The sequence below is a fragment of the Cynocephalus volans genome, chromosome 1 (genome assembly GCF_027409185.1).
Source record: "Cynocephalus volans isolate mCynVol1 chromosome 1, mCynVol1.pri, whole genome shotgun sequence".
Classification (NCBI taxonomy): Eukaryota; Metazoa; Chordata; class Mammalia; order Dermoptera; family Cynocephalidae; genus Cynocephalus; species Cynocephalus volans.
In genome coordinates, this window is record NC_084460.1 from 77,288,861 (window position 1) to 77,308,127 (window position 19,267).

General features: G+C 40.1%; 1 protein-coding gene across 1 annotated transcript in view; it reads left to right on the top strand.

The window, feature by feature from the left end:
- MED12L (mediator complex subunit 12L) overlaps positions 1-19,267 on the top strand; it is a 320,736-nt gene that overhangs the window by 14,099 nt on the left and 287,370 nt on the right. Inside the window, exons 2-3 of the mRNA XM_063098437.1 lie at positions 13,513-13,617; positions 18,380-18,571. Of these exons, the coding sequence (XP_062954507.1) occupies positions 13,513-13,617; positions 18,380-18,571 (297 nt within the window). The remainder of the gene's footprint in view (positions 1-13,512; positions 13,618-18,379; positions 18,572-19,267) is intronic.

A 19,267-nucleotide genomic window follows, 5' to 3' on the forward strand; every position in this document is an offset into this window, starting at 1 on the left:
GGCTCAGAGAGGTATTTACCTTGCCCAAGATCATTTATTGGCATAGCGTTGGCATTGGACTTCTGAATCCGTGCTGTAACCATTCTGCCCTATATATACTGAGGCTAACAATGCTGCATGAGTTCAGAAAACGGAGGGTTGGGTACTTAGTGGTTTCGCTGAGGGATGTAGGGTGTGAGAGGCAGGGTCTGAGTAAGTGAGACATACTGCACTCTCTAGTAAGGAAAAGCTGGAAGGTGGCAGGGGTGAGGCATTACCTGTGCAGATCAGACTTGGAGAATCTGCTGGAGTCTCTGCTGGTTGGGGATTGAGGGTGGGGGGTGGTTTTGAGCCCACGTGATTCTGCTCTCAGATTTATCTCACTTGCTCATGTCTAATAAATCCAGTGGGGGAGAGTGGAGTTGAGGAGCCTGCGAGGGAGGTGGCTGAAGTAACCAGTGCATGAAATAAAAAGAGCCTAATTGATCAGGGCTTTAAATAGGACTGGGGAAGAAGAATTGGCAGTTGATGACAAATGGGCCAAAAGAAATGAAAGCAGAGTGTGGAAAATGCTCAGATTTCTTGGGACCCTGTTCAGCTAGGATAGTAGGTCCTATTAACCTCAAAGTGACACATTTTTTGTGCTCAGTCATTAGTGATGTGAGAAGCATTTAAATTACTTGTTGCTGACTTGGAATGCATATGCAGGCTCCCACCCACCCAATGACTTCTGACTGGTTACTTGAAGGTCTTATTACTGAAAGGGCCCATGTAGCTTTTTATACCACTTGTCCTATGCTTTAAATCTCGCTTTAATACCTGTTATTGGCCTCCATTGTGGGCTGCTTTGTTGGTGGCTCATGGTCAGAATTGCTTAGGAGGTTTGCTAAGCTCAGTTGAAGAGGTAAGAAAGAGCAAGCCTCCCCAAAGCTAAAAGGGTGGAAGCTGAGGGTTGCTAACAGAGGTTAACTGTTCATACTAGTTTTTCTGAGGTTGGATAGGGGAAATGTGTTTCCTTGGTTCAGAATTCTAGGTTTAGCCTTTCTGTTCTGAGTAATTGATCTAAAACAAATGAACAGAATTGCCATCACCAACAGCAAAAAAAGAAATTCCCACTCTTTTCCCTGTTCCCCAAGCATGAAGAAGGATGTTATGTAGTTTTACTTGATTCATCCTACACCCATTTTATCTCTATCACCTAACAAGTTTTCTCTTTTTTAATGAATTTGCAGTACATTTGGTGGAAATCATTCTTTGGTCTCTCAGAGCATGGCTTCCTACAGGTGTGTGCCGAATGTGGGCTCAGGGATGTACAGGATAAATAAAGGAGACATGATATGGGGTAAGTGTAGGTCAATTAACTGGACTGTTAACTTCAGAGACAGAAACCATGGCTTGTGTTTGTTTTCTCTGCCCTCAGATCACCTAGCACACTAGCATGTTAAGTACTAAGTAAAAAACATGATTTAAAGGAAGAATTTACATTAGATAAGATTGCAATGCAAGAATTATATGGGATTATGACTTACTTTAGTAATGGAGGATCTTAAGAGAAACTTATTCTTTTGAGGCTGCCTTAAATATAATTCTGAGCAGGATAAACTAGCAGATACCTTAAGTCCCTTTCCTGCTTTATGAATATGCAAATCTCAAAGTTCAAGTATTTTTCTCCCGCAGTTTTCCTAGGATTTTTCTGAGAGCCACATCCAGGTGTTTGATATCAGAGGGTGACATGCATTTGAATGTGATTTGAATATGAGTTAATGGGGTACAATTATTTAGATAAGAGTGGAGTAAATGCTAAGCACATTTAGATATAATTAGAGTCAAAGGCCCTCTCACTTTAGAATGGGGGAGGAGGAACTGCCTGTCTCACCAGGACACTTCTGAGTAGGATGAGGGAGGTTGTCATGGGAAATTGGCACCTCTAAGAGCTGTGGGTGTTCAGCACATCATCCATAGTGGACCTTCCGTCCAAGTCATTGAAGAGTTACTGAGTACCCAGTCATGTGCACAGTTTAGGCATATATGTGTCGGCCATACAAAAGATCATAATTATAATGATGGTGGTGATCTCATTTTTAAAGTACGTGGTGTGTGCCAGTTACTGTGCTGATTGTGTCACATGCAATTTTCACTTATTTGCAATAGGCATATGAGGTAGATGGGGTTATCTCCATTTCACAGAAGAGGAAGGGAGCTAAGATTCCAGGTTAGGTTTGTTGGAACCAAGCTTCGCTTTCCTCAAAGATGTCGGCTTGGAGAACATTGTACTACTTGCGGCCTGTTCTCTCCATGGCCACCTAACCATCCACTCCACTTCTGCTTGCTTCGCAGCCTCAGTCTTCTCAGCCTGCGTAATGGGACCCATCCTGCCTTAGTCATTTCGCTATTATGAGGATGGGCATGACTGCTGTTTATATACCAAAAAGTGATATTACCATGATTGTTTTTTTTTTCTTTTTGCCTGTTGTAGGTACAAGTGGGAAGATAGCACTTGCAGTTTTGTGTTGAGCTCAGATCCTTTTGGTTTTGTCTTAGGTTCCCCCAGTTTGTGATTGATGGCCTGCAGGTGTGGTTTGGATAGGGTGAATATTAATAGCAGGATACATGATGGTGGATGTAAAGAGCTGACTTTCAGATGTGGTTTTGATGCAAATATGGTCCTGGTGTTAGAAGTGCTGGTGGGGATGGGGGAAGGACAAGGTTCCTTTTAGTGGAGTCCGACCTCCCCTGGGTCAGTCTGGCCCTCCTTTGGTCTTCTTCAGGAGGTTGTATCAATGCTGTCTCTTGGAAGTATTTTGGTTGCAGTGGGGAACTCACCTCCCCTACCCCCAATTTTTAAAATGTCTCAAACAGCTATTAAGTGACGTGCAAACAAAGGAGATCCGAATAGAAATCAGCCCCTATTACTGCAGTGTAGGGGCATAAGGTATCTGCTTATACAGAGCCTAGTGATACCGCTTTTCTCAGCTGGTGTAGACTCTGCAGTGATGGTCCCCTTACTGCTGCCAAATGGCCTGGATCCTGATTTTAGGGGGCAGTCTTGCCACCAGGGATAAGCAGAGGTTCCCCTCCCTCATATGCATGTGTTAGTTTCCTAGGGCTGCTGTAACAAAGTACCACAAACTGGATGGCTTAAAACAGTGGAAATTTTCTCTCACAGTTCTGGAGGGTACAAGTCCAAAATCGAGGTGTTGGCAGGGCCAGGCTCCCTCAGAAGCCTCTGGGGGAGGGTCCTTCCTTGGCTCCTGCAGCTCCAGTAGCCCCAGGCATTCCTTGGCTTGTGGCTTCACAACTACAGTCTCTGCCTCCATCTGCACAGGCCTGCATCTGCACGTAGCTGCCTTTCCTCTGTCTCTCCCCTGTCTTTTATGGACACCAGCTCTATGAGATTAGGACCCACCTAATTCAGCATGACCTCATCTTAACTTGATTGCAACTGCTAACACCCTATTTCCAGATAAGGTTATACACACAGGCACAGGGGCTAGGACTCAGACATACCGTGTTGGGGGTCCAGCTTCTACCCATAGCAGTATGCCTACAGGAGCTCTGTCCAGATCCTCCTTAGCATGTCCCCAGTTGGTTTGGCACAGGATGTTGTCCTTTGTGTCCTGGGTTGGGTGGTCATCCCCTCCTGTTTTCTCAGGACATTCTAGTTATCAGTCATCTTCCTTTCCTCCTGTTATCTTCAATTATTTCCTTCACCAGTTTCTTCCTGGTGCCATGAAACCATGCACCAGGCTCTCACATCTTAGAGCTCCCTCTACCCTAAGACCCCTCCCCACTTCTCTCCTCCTCTTTCTCCAACTTTTCCAGAAGCAGCCTCTGTACTCAGCATCTCCCTCACCTCTCACTTCTTCCTCTGCTCATTCCACTCTGGCTTCTGCCATCCTCGTTCTACTGAGACACCTCTCATTCAGGTCACAAGTGATGGTCGCATTCCCAGTAGTACATAATCCTGTTGCTATCTCTCTTTGTGAAGCAGTTTCTTCACTCAGCTTCTGGAGTAAAATTCTTCTGGTTTCCTTCTCTCCTCTCTGGCCATGCTGTCTCAGTCTCTTTTAAAGGCTTTTCTTCCTCTCCCTGGCCATTAAATCAATATGGGATTTCCCCCATGGTCTGTCCTAGGCCCTTGTCTCTTCTCACTTTACCCTCTCCCTAGGTGATTTCAGCCACCCCCAGCTTTCAATTACTACCTATATGCAGACAGCTCACGACTTCACAACTCCAGCCTAGACTTCTCTGTACTCTAGACCTGTGTATCTAAGTGCCTATAAGAAATGTTTTATTGTATTTGTCTGATACCTTAAACCTGTGATGTTTATACCTGAACTTGTCTGTGATCAAAACTGCTCAACGTGGCTGTATCCAGTCCTAGGAGATATTACCATTCCAGAAGTCTAGTCACTCTTCGTCATTCCTTCCTACAAGTCAACATACATCCTGTTGTGTTTCCCTCCTAAACTTCCCTTCTCTCCACCTCTACCACCGTGTTGGTCCAAGCTACCATTATCTGATGTTCTGACTCTTAAGAGAGCCTGCTAACTGGTCTCAACCCCCTTACCCTCTCCCTCTCTGTTAGTCTGACCTTACTCCAAACACTTGTCCCCACTGTAGACCTATTTAATTTGGATGTTATCCCCTTGCTTAAAACCTTTACTGTTCTTATGATAAAGACAGAAGTCCTTTACTTGGTTCACAAATGAGTGAATCCACTGCTGCATTATCATCCTGACACCTCCATCTCTCCTCCTGTTCCTGCTATGGGAGCAGTTTTTGTTTCATTTTCCTGATCCTGCAGACTTTATGCATGCCCTTCCCCTATCTTTCCTCTTGTTAGGCGCACCCACACTGATGATTGTTATGCCTTCCTGATGGGTTGACCCTTTTATCACTATGACGTGCCCCTCTTTATCTCTGATGATGCTCTTTGTCGTGAAGTCTACTTAATCTAATAATATAGCCACTACAGCCCTCCTGTGTTCATTGTTTGCATGGTATATGTCTTTTTCCATCCATTTGCTGTCAACATATCTGTCTTTCTTTATATTTAAAGTGCATCGTCTGGTTGGGCTGTAATTTTTTATTTTATTCTGACATGGATTTGGGTCTACCATTTTACTATTTGTTTTCTCTGTGTTTCCTTTCTTCTTTTAGATTATTGAAGTACTTTTTTTTTTATTTTATGATTTTAATTTACCTATTGGGTTTTTAGTTGTACTTTTTGTTTTGTTTTGTTTGAGTGGTTGCTCTAGGAGTTACAATATACATCCCTACCTTTTCATAGTCTCCTTAGAGTTGATACTATATTGCTTCACACACAATGTCAGAACCTTGCCATTGTAAGGCCCTCCTCTTAAAGTTAACTCCTATTTCGCAGTCAGAGCTTGGTTCAAAGGTAGCTTTCTCAGGGAAATCTTGTGTGACTTCGTAGACTAAGTTAAGCCTTTGTTACGTCCTCTCTGAGCAGGCAGAACTTCTCTTTGGGTCACTTATTATCAAAACTGCAGTTTGCTCATTATGGAATCCCCAGTACTTACTTAGCACAGTGCTGTATGTGTAATTATTTGTTGATTGAATGAAAGAGAGCCCTAAGTTGTGGTTTGAAAAATGCAAAAGATTTTATGATAATGTACTCCAGGGGGTGGGAATGGCATGATGTAAGCCTTGGAAGTTGAAAAGAAGATGTATTTGTGATGGCATATAATGGTCAAATAGATTAAATGAAAGTTAAAATATAAAAATAGAAAACAGCTGTAATAACAGTAGCCACCATTTTTAGGGCACTTAATAATGGATCAGGCACTGTGCTAAACTCTGCACATTTTATCTTATGCAACGTCAGTCCTGTGAGTTATTCTTATCTCCTTTCAAACAAAGCAACTGGGCTACAGAGAGGTCAGTTACCTTGATCCCAGGCATAGGTAAGAGCTCTGCATTCAAACTCAGATCTGTGTGATTCTAACACTTAGAATGGGAAGCAAGACTGGAACATTGAGCTTGACGGTTAGGGCTTTGAATGCCAGTCCCAGTTAATTAGTTAATTGTGTTTTGATTCAGGGCTGGAGTTAGGTGGAGGGAAGGTCAGTAATGTTACTGAAGGTCTGTAGAGAGTTGTGCTAGATGCTTCCTCAGACTCTTCTTGTCTGGGGGTGGGGAGTGGGATGGAAATCCCTCTGAGGCTTCTGCATAGGGGAGTGCATGAAAGAAAACCATGTTTCAAGAAGGTTCATCTTGGGGGAGGAGTAGGCTGCACAGAGGAAGCGAGATGCATGAGGAAAAGTGACTGGACCCTGCTGTGACAGCAGCCACAGTTAGAGGGGGACTATAGTATTTTAGAGGAAGGAAGAAACGCAGGACATGTTTTGAGAGAACCATGGACAGGATTGTTTAATGATAAGGTACAAGGAATGAAAGATTCTTTCCTTGTCTTCTGGGTCGTTTATATCTGCTAATTGTAAGTGTTGCTTAATAACCTTTAAATACAACTGTGATGGGGATTGTTCTAGCCCATTTTCTCAAACTGGGGTCTGCAGACATCCATCCACAAGGGTCTGAGAGAATGCTCTTTTGGGGGAGAGGTAGACAAGCTAGGAAAAATAGCTATAAAATGGTTTGTTTTGTTTTGTTTAGATTTTGTTTGATCTGGGTGAGACCTGAGCTAACCCAGCCTGCCTGACTAGCACACGGATGTTTTTCCACTTCTGTGGCATTGTCATCCCTGGTGGACATTTTTGTTCAGTTCATTGAATGGTCATTGAGTTAGTTTGTTAGAAGCTACTAGGTGAGAAAATTGAGAGTTTCTGCACGTGTTCTGTGCAATAGTTGGTGGGGCTGGGAGGTTAAGAGTGACTGTGTGTGTACATAACTGTGTATGTGCTTGTGTGCCTTTTATAACCTACCTTTGAGCTGGTCATTGAAAATTGTGCTAAACAACTTTTTTTACTTGAGTGAGAAAGAGCTTAAGCAATTTCCAAGCTAGCATCAAAATGTTTTCACTTTCCTGATGAAACACTTTATCGAAATTAAAAGATTGCTTTGAAAGTGATCCAACACTTTCATTCTCTGAAGTTCAAGGTAAATGCATGAGATTTATGGATGCATTTGGAGTTTACCCAAAGTGTCAAAGGTCTGATTTGTTATCAGTAAAGAATGTGAAAAAGCAGAGTGAATACCCACCTTTCATATTAACATGGGCTATTTTCTAGGCTTTTGTTTCTGTTTTTCTCTGGGTACCTTTCTCCCTAGAATTGTTTTAAGACGTGTTATTTTAGTTGAAACCAACGAGAAGAGGTGTGAGAGTCCTCATTTCTCTGTTTGGGTTACTTTGGGACTAAGTCTGTCATAAATCTGTTGAAATTAATATGCAGCTTGGTTGGGTGCATTGCTGTCCTAGGCCACAGGGGAGGACAGTGAATTCATATTCTCAGCTAGCATTGTCTCTAGGCTGCATAAATATTCAGTCTTGCACATGCCTGTACAACTGTTTTGCCCTGGATGCTGTTAATGATACATACATTTAAAACTGTCTCTGAATTCATGGTTGCCTCTCCCCTCCAAATGTTATTAAAAGTACTTTATTTTTTCTTTCTTTTGACCGGTAAGGGGATCACAATCCTCGGCATGGTGTGGTCCACACCACGCTCAGCCAGTGAGCTCACTGGCCATCCCCATACAGGATCCGAACCCGTGGCCTCGACGCTCCCGGCACCGTACTCTCCCGAGTGAGCCACGGGGCCGGCCCTATTTTTTGTTTCTTTCCTGATGTTATACAAAGGAAAAATTTTCAAACTTTAATAAGGAGTCCTTTTACTGGAAAAGGTTCAGTGCTGTTGTTTAGTGTCCAGATTACGGACCTAGGAATGAGTTGTGTTTGCCCCCAAGTTTTTGGGGTGTTGTTTAACTTTTGAAATCGGCAAAGTAGCAGCTGACGATTCTATTATAAGAATTGTTGACTAGGTATAGCAGAACAAGTTTGAATCTCTATAATGAGAGGCATTGTAAGAATTTTGGTGGTTGTCCTCTTTTATTTACAAAAATCTTTGAAGAGGTTCAAGGCTAGTGCAAGAGGAAGCTATTTGTGTCCCTTACAGATTCTGGCTTGGAGGTTTTAGAGGCATGCTTTTCCAAAATCTGGACTCTCTCTCTCTTCTATTTTTGTTTGATTAGAATTGGCAAAGGCCTTCAGAGCAGAATGTCATAAAAGTTTGTTGTTTGGGTTTATATAACATACATGACCTCTTAATCTGAATCTCTTAATGCTGCCTAACGCCATTAAATACCTATGTCCTAGCCCAGTTTCCCAAACTGGGGTCTACAGACATCCTCAGGTTGGAGAGAATGGCTTTCCTTTAAAAGGGGCGTGTTGGAGCGTACTGGAGTTTGAGAAGTACTGTCTAAGCAACAACAGTAAACACTGTGGAATTTGAACCTTTTTCTTAGCTGGTTGTTTGGATTCATGCCATTAATGCTCATTCTTTTCAGAAACTTTAGGAAATAGACCAGCAGGATGTATTTTTGGTTGTGGTGCTCTGGGTTTTTACCTCCTTTTACTTGGTTTCTTTAGGAAACTGACCTAAAGTTTTATACCAGTAAACCTCAAACAGAAGTGACTTCCAAGGTTCTTTTTTGGCTCTGTTTGCTTCATGATGTAATCGAATACTTTTACAGCCCTGGCTCTGGTGTTTTTATTCATTGCGGGTTTACAGGAAGAAGTTAAAGGAGTGAGAGTGAAAACTTTATGCACTTGTTTTCTTCCTGGATCCCGTTGTCTGCATGTGTGTGAACGAGAGTGTATAGTTTTGTATTTGTGCCTTTATGGTGGAGGGAAGGGGTGTGGCAGAGAATTTGGACCAGACTTTCCTTCTTGGGATCTCCTGCTCTTGAGCTACAGTGGGACATCCAGTCCTTACTGGTGGTGAGAGCAGCACTGACACTGGGCGTGGAAGCCCTGGTTGTCTGGAAAGCCAGAAACACCAAGTTTTCATGTCAGTGGTTCTCAAAGTGTGATCCCTGCATCAGTATCTCCTGGGAACTTGTTAGAAATACAAATTCTCAGGCACCACCCCAGACCAACTGAATTGGAAACACTGTGGGTGGGGCTGGTGAGCTGTGCTTTAAACAAGCACCTCTGGGGATTCTGATGCATGCAAAAGTTTGAGAACCACTGTTTTAAGACAAGGGTCTTTTTAATTTCCCAGGAACGCTTTTTGTATCTCTAAGGGCAGACTGAAGCTTCAGATTATCACTTTCCAGAACCAGAAATATGACACAAACAATAGTAATAATGCTAGTTGCCAGCCACTTTTCTATAACGTGATGGTTAGGCACATGGACTCTGGAATTCTCCACTGTTCTGTGACCTTGAGCAAGTTATTAACCTTGCTTTATTTCCTCAACTGGAATATCAAGATAATCATGGTAGAAACTGTTAATATCCTCATTTTACAACTGGGGTAACAGAGGCACAGGAACGGTTCCAGAACTTGCTTAGAGTCTCTTAAATGGAGCTGGGGGTTAAACGAAGACAGTCTGATTGCAGACCCTGGGCTCTTAACCATTGCTCTCTCTCCTCCCTTTTGTGGTCATTTCCATTCAGTCAGTCTTACAGGTACCATGTGCATCCACCTGCAGCCATAGCTGTGAGCCATGAGACAGCCTGTCCCACTGATGTAGTGTTGCAGCACCTGACAGAGCGGGGTTCTGACTGACACTTCACAGTGTGGAGCTCAGTGTGTCTTAAACCTGGAGTCTCTGCAGCCTCTTTCCAGAAGTAGGACTCTAATAGATAAAAGCTGTTCCCCTAGGTCTGTGGTTCTCAATGGGAATGTTGTGGAAATTTGTGGGTGCAGTTGTTGGTTGTCACTATGATTGGGGTGCTACTACCAGTTAGCGGGCGGGGCCAGGTATGCTAGATGTCCTCAATGCAGACTTGGGCTCAGTGAAGAACTGTCATGTGTCCCACTGGACTTTAAAATGTGCCGCTGCTCTTTCAACACCTGTTTTTTCATATCTCTGGTGGGAATCTGTTTTACATGAGATCTCACTTTGTGTGTGTGTGTGTGTGTGTGTGTGTGTGTGTGTGTGTGATTTTAATGTACATTTAATATATGCCAAGTTTCTAGGAAATATAACTGTTGTGTCTTAATATATTGGGAGAAGTTTTTACTTTGTTGGTTTGAAACTGTACTATGAGTTTTTCACCATTTCAGAAAATTCATGTCCTGCTGTTTCTGAAAATTTGAAATGGCAACAGTACACCTATATCAGTCTGTGTTTTGTAGTTTACTGCATTGTGGCGATTCTAGGAATAGGAACAAACATTTAATAATTTCTTCGTCTCCTAGGACCCCACTTCTGAAAGTTAAATGTGTCCACGAAAATCCTGGGAATTTAAGCAGGTTGTGATTGGGGGAAGGACTGAGCTTCTGCATTTCTCACAAGCTCCCAGGTAATGCCAATGCTGCAGGCCCATGGACCACACTTTTAGTAGTGAGGGTCTAGTGTAGTATGCCTGAGCACTTAAATATACCTATTTTAAAGTAGGTAAGATTATCTATTTTATAGCTTTTTAAAAAACATATTGGTAGAGGTAAGTGATTGTCTATGAATTTCATTTCAGACTAAGAAAAGAGATGTTATAAATATTTCATATTTTCAGGATGGTGCGTTGGGCTTGATGGGGTGAGAGCCACTGCTGTGGGTGACTAAGTAGTGCTAGTTATAAACACAAATGAAGTTATGGACCCTAAAGACATGAGATAGTGACTCAGGATATGCTCATGTTAATTGTTCAAAACAGGTTATTATTCACTTATTCTTTGAAAAAGTATTTATTGAACACCTGCTGTATGTGCTGTGTGCCAGACTCTGCTCTATGTGCTTAGCATGCATCTATGAACAAAGTAAGGGTCCCTGGTCTTGTGGTCCTTACTTTCTAGTGGGGGAGATAGACGATACACATTATGGGTAAATTACATGGTATTGTAGGTGATAAGTGCTATGGATTATTGGAGGATTAGGAATGCTGGGGATGAGGGGAATGGGGTGGGGAGTTTCAGTTTTAAGTGGGGTCATCAGATTTCTCATTGAGAATGTGAAATTTAAGCAAAGACTTAAGGTGGTCAGGTTGTTGGCCATGTGGATACCAGGAAAAAGCAATCCAGGCAGAGGGAACGGATAGTACAAAGGCCCTGATGATTGAGAATGTACGGCTGGCATGTTTGAGGAACTGCAAGGAGACCAGTGTGGCTGGAATAGTGAGTGAAGGGGAGTGTGTTTCGGGATGAGGTCAGGAAGGTAAGGGGCCAGGTCATATAAAGACTTGTAGGACATCACAAGGACTTTATGTATACTCTGAGTAAAAGGGGGAATTACTGCTGATTTTGAGCAATAGTGACATGATGTCACTCAAGTTTTAGGAAGCTCCCTCTGGCTTCTGTGTTGACAGTGGCCTTCAGGGTGTGAGGGTAGGAGCAAGGAGGGGAGGCCAGTTAGGAGCTGTTGCCATGTCCAGTCACGCATTGATGCAGTGGTGGTGAGAAGTGGTTGGGTTCTGAAGGTGTTTTTGTAAAACTTAGACTGCAAGATTAAAAAATTCTCAGAACTCAAGGCTGCCCAGCTCCTGTGTGGCTCCTTGATGGAGGAAACTCTGATGTGGCTGATAGACATGTCACCTTCTGGGGATTTTGTGCATGCCCCATGGTAGTGGGCATTTCTTTCCAGGCTGGTGTTTCGCAGTCAAACACGATTAGCAGCTGAGCTGGTGCAAGTGTGGAGTAAAAAGTGAGGCAGAACCAGATGGAGAGAACTGGTCCTGAAACGCCTCACTCGTTTCCTGTGGACTTGGCCAGAGTGCCTTTTTAGTAAAAGCATACGCTGCTACTCAATTAATGTTTCTTTCCATACTCTACTCTGATGGTAAATCAGAGATAAATACTTAGTTTTTCATCCTGCTCTTTAGGTATTCCCATTTGTACTCGTCTTTCTTAGACTCTGAGACTATAGAAATTTTGTTAGTGTGTTTGCTTTATTTAAGTTGACTAAAACTTTTCTGACTTAAATATGCATTATATAGTTCTGCCGTAGATTTTCAAATAATTAATTTCAAAATGTGGGAGCAGTTCGAGATGTTTTCTGATATGTGCATGCAGCTTATCTTCTGTGTGGATCACGATTTCAGTGACCTTCTATGCTTAGAGGGGACTTGGTTACTAGAGCTAAAGTATAGAGCTAAATTTCCTATAGTGGGGTCTTTTGAAAGCCTGCCAAAACTGTGGCCCACCTAGGTATTAGTAAGAGCACAAACACACACATAAGTACAGTTACATGGCGTGTCTCCAGGAGGCCTCAGTTCTCAGCCAAGGTGACCTTTTTAGACTTTGGTCAGGTGCTTAAATGTCATAGACTATTTTGTCTTAAGGCTTTCTGACTAATCATAGCAGTGATTTTGATCAGATGCTTTTTTTCATTTTACACTTGCAGTAATTATTATGAAGAAAAAAATCTATGTTATCATTCTTGTGCTGTGGCTACCATTACTCCAACTTTCACTAAGACCATTTGTTTTGGCTGGAGTGGGGGAGCAGAAGGTAGCTGCATTCACTCAAGCCTTTCCCTCTTATTTATTCATGTCTGTATTTTAGGAACTCTGATTTAGTTCCATAACTCAATGATAATCTGGGCAGGGCAAGGAGGTCTTTATTTTTTTTTTTTTTTAAAGCCTCTGGCTATTTTTGATGTGTTGTGACCTTGGAAAAGAGAGTTTTTCTGTATCTACCCAGTAGGGGATCTTTTTAAGGAGAGTAGGAGTTGGACCTATGTATTTTTAGACCACATTTTCATGTGGCATTTGTTCTTTGGTAGCATGGTGTCATGGAAATTTCTATTCCTAGTCTAGGGATGAGAAGATAGTATTTCAGGCCTAGTTTTGTCCTGTTGGGGCACTAGCTTAGTAAGCCTCACTCTTCTCATCTGTGAAGTGGGCATGACGATACATGCCTGCTGTCTGCCACATAGTTGGTAAAGATCAAGTAAGCCAAAATGTGTGAAAGGACTTTGTGAGCTCTAAGCTTCCCTCCAGTTGTAGGTTGTGGTGTTGTGTGGTGATAATCATAAAGCTTGTGCCTAGGAACCCTTCATATCTGTCTTCAACTTGCTGTTGGGTCTTGGGTAAGTTGAGTGAACCAGCTTTCTTGGACATAAAATAGGGATGTGTATAGGGGCTGACAGAAAAAGGAGAGACAAACTATGGGCTCTCTAGAAACAATTCTAGTTAAAAAATTCTGTGATTTCATGTTTCTGTGGGGGGATTTTTGCTCATTTTTTTCTCTTTTCAACTTAAAAGTTAAATTTTAAACTTACAGAAAAGTTAAAAAAAAAAATAGTATTATGAACATCCAGTACCCTCCTTCTAGAGTCAGCAGTTGTTGACATTGGCCACATTGGCTGTCTCTCCTGCTTGCAGCGTGTTGGATTAAGTTGCAGCTTTTCCATCCCTCTGCTTAATCAGTGCCTTCTCTTGAACAGGATGAACTTACGGCTGTGAGTGTAAAACAAGGCTTCAGCAATCAGCCAGCCTTCACTGGGGACGAACACGGCTCAGCCAGAAATGTTGTAATTAACCCGTCAAAGGTAATGCTAATTGCCTGTTTCCTCAAACTTCTGAATGAGTGTGTGTAGGGGACACTCTTGCTAGAGAATTAATATTGATAAATTAATGCTATTTAAGCCACAATCCATATTTGGAATTTCCCCAAATATCCCGTGTGCTGTCCTGCTCCACGATCTGTCATTGCATTTGGTTGTCAAGTCTCTTAAGTCTCTTTAATCTGGTACAGCACTGCTCTCCACTTTCCCCCATTTTTTAAAAAGGTTTTTATGATTGCTGTTTTAGAGCAGTCCAGGCCAGTTGTCTTTCGTTGTCATGCCCTATTGTAAATTTGTGCGATTGTTTTCTCATGACCAGATTCAAGTGAAGCATTTTTGGTAGGATGACTGTGTTGCGTCATATAGGGAGGCATGCAATGTCAGTTTGCCCTGTTATTAGTTATAGTAAGATTGATCATTTGGTTAAGGTTGTGTCACCATTTCCCTACATCATAAGGATAGTAATTTCTACCTTTTAATAATCTTTACAGGGTGATACTTTGAGACCATGTGAATATCTTATTGTCCAATAAACTTTTATCCTATGATTTCAGCATCAATCGATGGTTCCTGCTGAATGATTTATATGCTGGTGCAAAGTGCTGGTTTTTCTAAGCATCAGTTCTCATGCATGTATGAGTTGGTGTTCTTTTGAAAGGAAGAGCTTCCTTTACACTTCATTTTTTAGCATCCCTTTGGATTCTCTTAGTATCACCTATGGCTGCCTTTTAAAAAAAATTTGATGTGTTATAATCCATTACCTTTATTTTTCTTTTTGATGATCAAATTGTCCCATGTTGGCCAGTGGGGGCCCCTTTAACCTAACTCTTGGTTAAATGTCCCCAACATTCCTTCAGCACTTCCTTACTTTTGGCACAATAACATATTCCAGGTTTATCTTGTTCTCTCCCTGTCCCAGCTCACATCTGGATATTAGGCATGCTTGGTGCTACTGGATTGTCATTACTTCTAGGCCCTTTCAGTGGACAGAGAGGGGAATGATATATACTTTTTCCTTCTATCTATCTATCATCTATCTATTCATCCATCCATCATTACCATTTCTAACCCAGTACCACAAAGTTTTCCCTTACCTTTTCCTGTTCCATCTTTGTATCTCCCTTTTCCCAAAGTGAGAACCATGGTTCTCAACATTATCAACATATTTATTCATTTGTCCTATATTACAAAAAAAGGTTCCAGAATAAACTATGCCAGTGCCACTCCAATAGCAAAGTTACCATACAGAATTTATAACTTTTCTACCATACTTTTTGTCCTTAGGCTAACTTTCATTATAAGCATATAGTCAGAATGTTGTATTCAAAAATTTCTTGAATTAAATGTCTTTTTCTGTGTGATTTTGTTACCGGTTAGACACATAAATAGAATTGTTTCTTTTAGGTTCTGATTTTTCATCTTTTTTGAGTTATTTTTATTTTTTGGATATTAAAATACTTTCATGAAATTAAAAACATCATATGTACAAGTAAAAATAAATTAAATATATAGGTGAATTTCTACACTTCCTTACTTTTCCCCAGTGATCATGTCAATGGTTTGTGTATCATTCTAGATCTCTTTTTAAGTGTGCGCATGTGCACACAAATACACGAATAACTGACAGTTTGTTAAGCTATCATTGAAATGTTATTTAAATGATATGAAAGAAAACAGGAGTATTTTCTGCACATAGTCCCATCAGCCAAACCCAGTGTTTTTAATTTTGTCTTTTTACAATCTTGATACACTTTTTTGCAGGGGGCGGGGTATTGAACCCTGGGCCTTGGGGTTATCAGCACCATGCTTTAACCAATCGAGCTAACCGGCCAGCCCCTTGATACATGTTTTTATGTTACAATCTTAATTATGTGTATATAACCTGTGTTTCTTTTTTTATTGTAGTAAAATATACATAACATAAAATTGACCAGTTAATCATTTTTATGTGTACAGTTCTTGGGTGTTGAGTACATTCAGATTGTGTGTAACTGTCACCACTGTTTATCTCCAGAAATTTTTCATCACCCTTAAATGATCTTTTAAAAAATGGAACATTTTTTTTGTATGCACTTTCGTTATGGCTGAAGTATTCATATTAATAATAATTCTTGGATAGATAATATTCTATCATTTACGTGCTACAATTGGCTAAAACCTCTGTATACAGTAGTTAGCTTGTTGCCAGTTTCTTATGGTTAGTTATAAAGGGGTTGTTTTCATATTTGAACATATAGCTTTTGTTCTTTAGGATAAATTCCCAGAAGCATATTACTTGGTTAGAGGGCATATTAGTTTGCTGAGGCTGCTATAACAGTATCCCATCCCAGACTGGGAAGCTTAAACAACAGAAATTTGTTTTCTCACTATCTGGAGGCTGGAAGTTCAAGATCAAGGTGTTGGCAGGTCTGGTTTCTCCTGAGGCCTCTCTCCTTAGCTTGTAGAGGCTGCTGTCTTGCTGTGTCCTCATGTTGTTTTTTATCTTTGTTTACCCATCGCTGGTATCTCTTTCTCCTCTTATAAGTCCTGTTGGATTAGTGCCTCACTCTAATGAATTTATTTAACCTTAATTACTTCTTTAAAGGCTCTGTCTCCAACTATAATCCCATTGGGGGCTAGGGGTTTAACCTGCCAATTTTGGGGGTACACAATTTAGTCCATAACAGGAAGTATACTCTTGATAGGAACTACTGAATTGTTCTCAGTTGTGTCAAGTTTTATGTCCACTTAAATAAATGAATGAACGAAAATAATATCCATTACAGCTTCTTCTGGCACTCTTCCTGTAAGGTTTACTCAAGGACTCGAGTCCTCTGAGTGGAATTTGATTTTATAAATATGAAATATATGACCTATAGAGTAGCTCCTAAACATTTTTTCATATTCGTATCAAATGAATTATTTTCAAAGTAGCTTTGGATGGGTGGAAACAAGTGTTAAATTCAGCTTTTACCCCTAATACCTTGTTTGAGGGAGTACAAATTAGTATAAACCTTTTGGAGGGCAATTTGGCAAAGCTTATTAAAATTGCAGAATCATATAATCTGAATTCTGGAAATTTCCCCTAAAGCTTTACCTGTATATGAATGTAATAACAAATGTGAGAGGCTATTCATTTTAATGTGATTAATAAGCCGCTGTTGTCTGCTTGTTTCCAAACAACTGGTTTTGCTACATTTTTGCACTTATTCACTGTTTTGACATTTTGCAAACATTTAAAAAAAAAAAAAAACACAAAGAAACTACGATGAAGTTGTTAGTCTAAAAGAAAAAAAGCTCAGAGTTCTTTTTTTTCTATTACTCTAATTTTTATTACCATATGATATCAACACACCAAAACTGACTTTTTATCGTATGTCAATCACAAGGACCAAGGACTGCCAATTCACATTAAAAATAGTTGTACCAGCTTTTCACCCTGGTAGATAAACTTGGCTAATGGCTTACAACTGTATTCCAACCTACAGATTAGTTGTTTATTGACTTCATGAGTATTAGCTAAGGTGATTCTTATTTTACTTCACCTGGGTATTTTATTTTAATGATGGCTCCCATTGTTTGCTAATATTTTGGGGGTTTTTATTAGGAATTGATTGCATCATAAGGGGGAAGTTGGAGACTGCACACAAAATTAAATTATAACTAGATAGGAAAAATAAGTTCTAGAGGTATACTGTAGTGCTAGGCATATATAATTAACAGTAATTTATGGTATGTTATCTAATGGCTGTAAGAGAGGAGCTCAAATGTTCTCATCACAAAGAAGTCATAAATTTTTGTGATGATGATTATGCTAACTACCTTGATTTGACCATAATGCATTGTATACATGTACTGAAATATAACTCTGTACCCCATAAATATGTACAATCTATGCATGTCAATTAATAAATAAATTCCTAAGGAAAAAAAAAAAAAAAAAAGCCCAGAGGATAAAATGTGGTGCTCTCATAGGACTTTTGAAAATTCCAACAGGTTTTCTGTAGATTCACTGAATTTTTAGATATTTCTATTTGCTCATGGTCTCTTCCTTCCTGTCCTTTTCTCCTTCCCTTGTCCATCTTTTAATTTGGTTAATATGAAAATGATATAGTAATTCGCAGAAGCTCTTTTTGCCACTTTGCCCTTTTCAGAGCAGGTTAACAAAAGTTTTCTCTTGCAACACTTATACTCATGAAATTGGCAGCCCAAACGTGTTGAATACCGAGTTTAATTGAACCTTTTGTAATTTGCCATTTAAATAAAATTTCTTAACTTTTTTTTAAAGACTTGAATGTAAATGCAAAATTTCCTTTCCAAAAATATGTGTTATTAAGATGAAACAAGAAAAATGTTTCTTGTTCATTACTGTGTGATGATTAGGTAATTCTCCTCTTGTATGTAACACCTCTCAGGAGAAACATCCAGAAAAAGGAGAAAGTGCAGCTGAATATTAAAGCAGAACCCGTTCTCTTGAAATTTATCTAGAGTGTAATTAATTTCATCTTACCAGAGGTTTCCAAAGATTCCTCTTTTGCTTTGAACCACTTGTCAATAGTGGAACGAAGTGCTGTGTAGTTTTTGCCTTATGTTAATATAAGGAAGTCACAACTGCTGACTTCAGGGACTTAAATTACCAATTTATTTTATGATGGGCTATATGAAGATTTTCAATCAAAACAAAGATTAAATACTAATATAAACTACTAAGATACTTGGTTATTGTCCTTAAACTTTTTTCCTTTCTTTTTTTCTCTTCTTTCCACAGATTGGAGCTTATTTTAGCAGCATATTAGCTGAGAAACTAAAGCTTAACACTTTCCAGGACACTGGCAAGAAGAAACCACAAGTGAATGCTAAAGATAATTATTGGCTGGTTACTGCTCGATCCCAGAGTGCAATTCATAGTTGGTTCTCTGATTTAGCAGGGAATAAACCACTTGCTATTTTGGCAAAAAAGGTATCAAGTATTTCTTATGTCGTTTTGATTATGGTCTTATAAAAATGAAGCTGTTGGAGATAATGTTCAAGAATATTTTTATTTTCCCCAATTCTCTCCAAAACTGGAAGCCTGACTGGCAGGTGTATAGCACCCAGTATGTGCTGCCCACATGCTTTTTCCCCTTTATTATGACAGCACGTGGTACAGTGGACGTCTGTGAACCTAAACCTTCCACATAGCAAACAGTTTAATTGGACTTTAGATAAGATTTTAAAATCAAGAACAGGCAATAAGACTTCATTTTTTTTTTTTTCTATCACATTTTCAATTTTCTTAGGTCAAAATGTTCAAGATTTGTTCCAAAGATCCTTACTTTGAGGTTATTTCCTTGTCTTTGAAAGTACCCATCCAAATGCTTCAGGCTAAGTCTCCTTCTTTCCAAGCGAGATAAAGATTGTGATTCTGTGTGCTTGTTCTTTGAAAAAGTTTTAGAACAAAATGGGCAAGTTTGTTTATAGCCTCCAGGTTTTTTTGTAGGTGGGTGGGAGCTTCTTTTAAAAATCTTTGTCTTTGATCATTTTTCTCAAGTGGGAAGTAATAAACAGATTCAACAATCGTATAGTCCAAACAATATAAAGTATCTTTTGAAATTCAGGTAAGAAGCTAGAAACCTCCCTCTTAGCCTCGATCTTTGACTTCTTGTATACCTTTGAA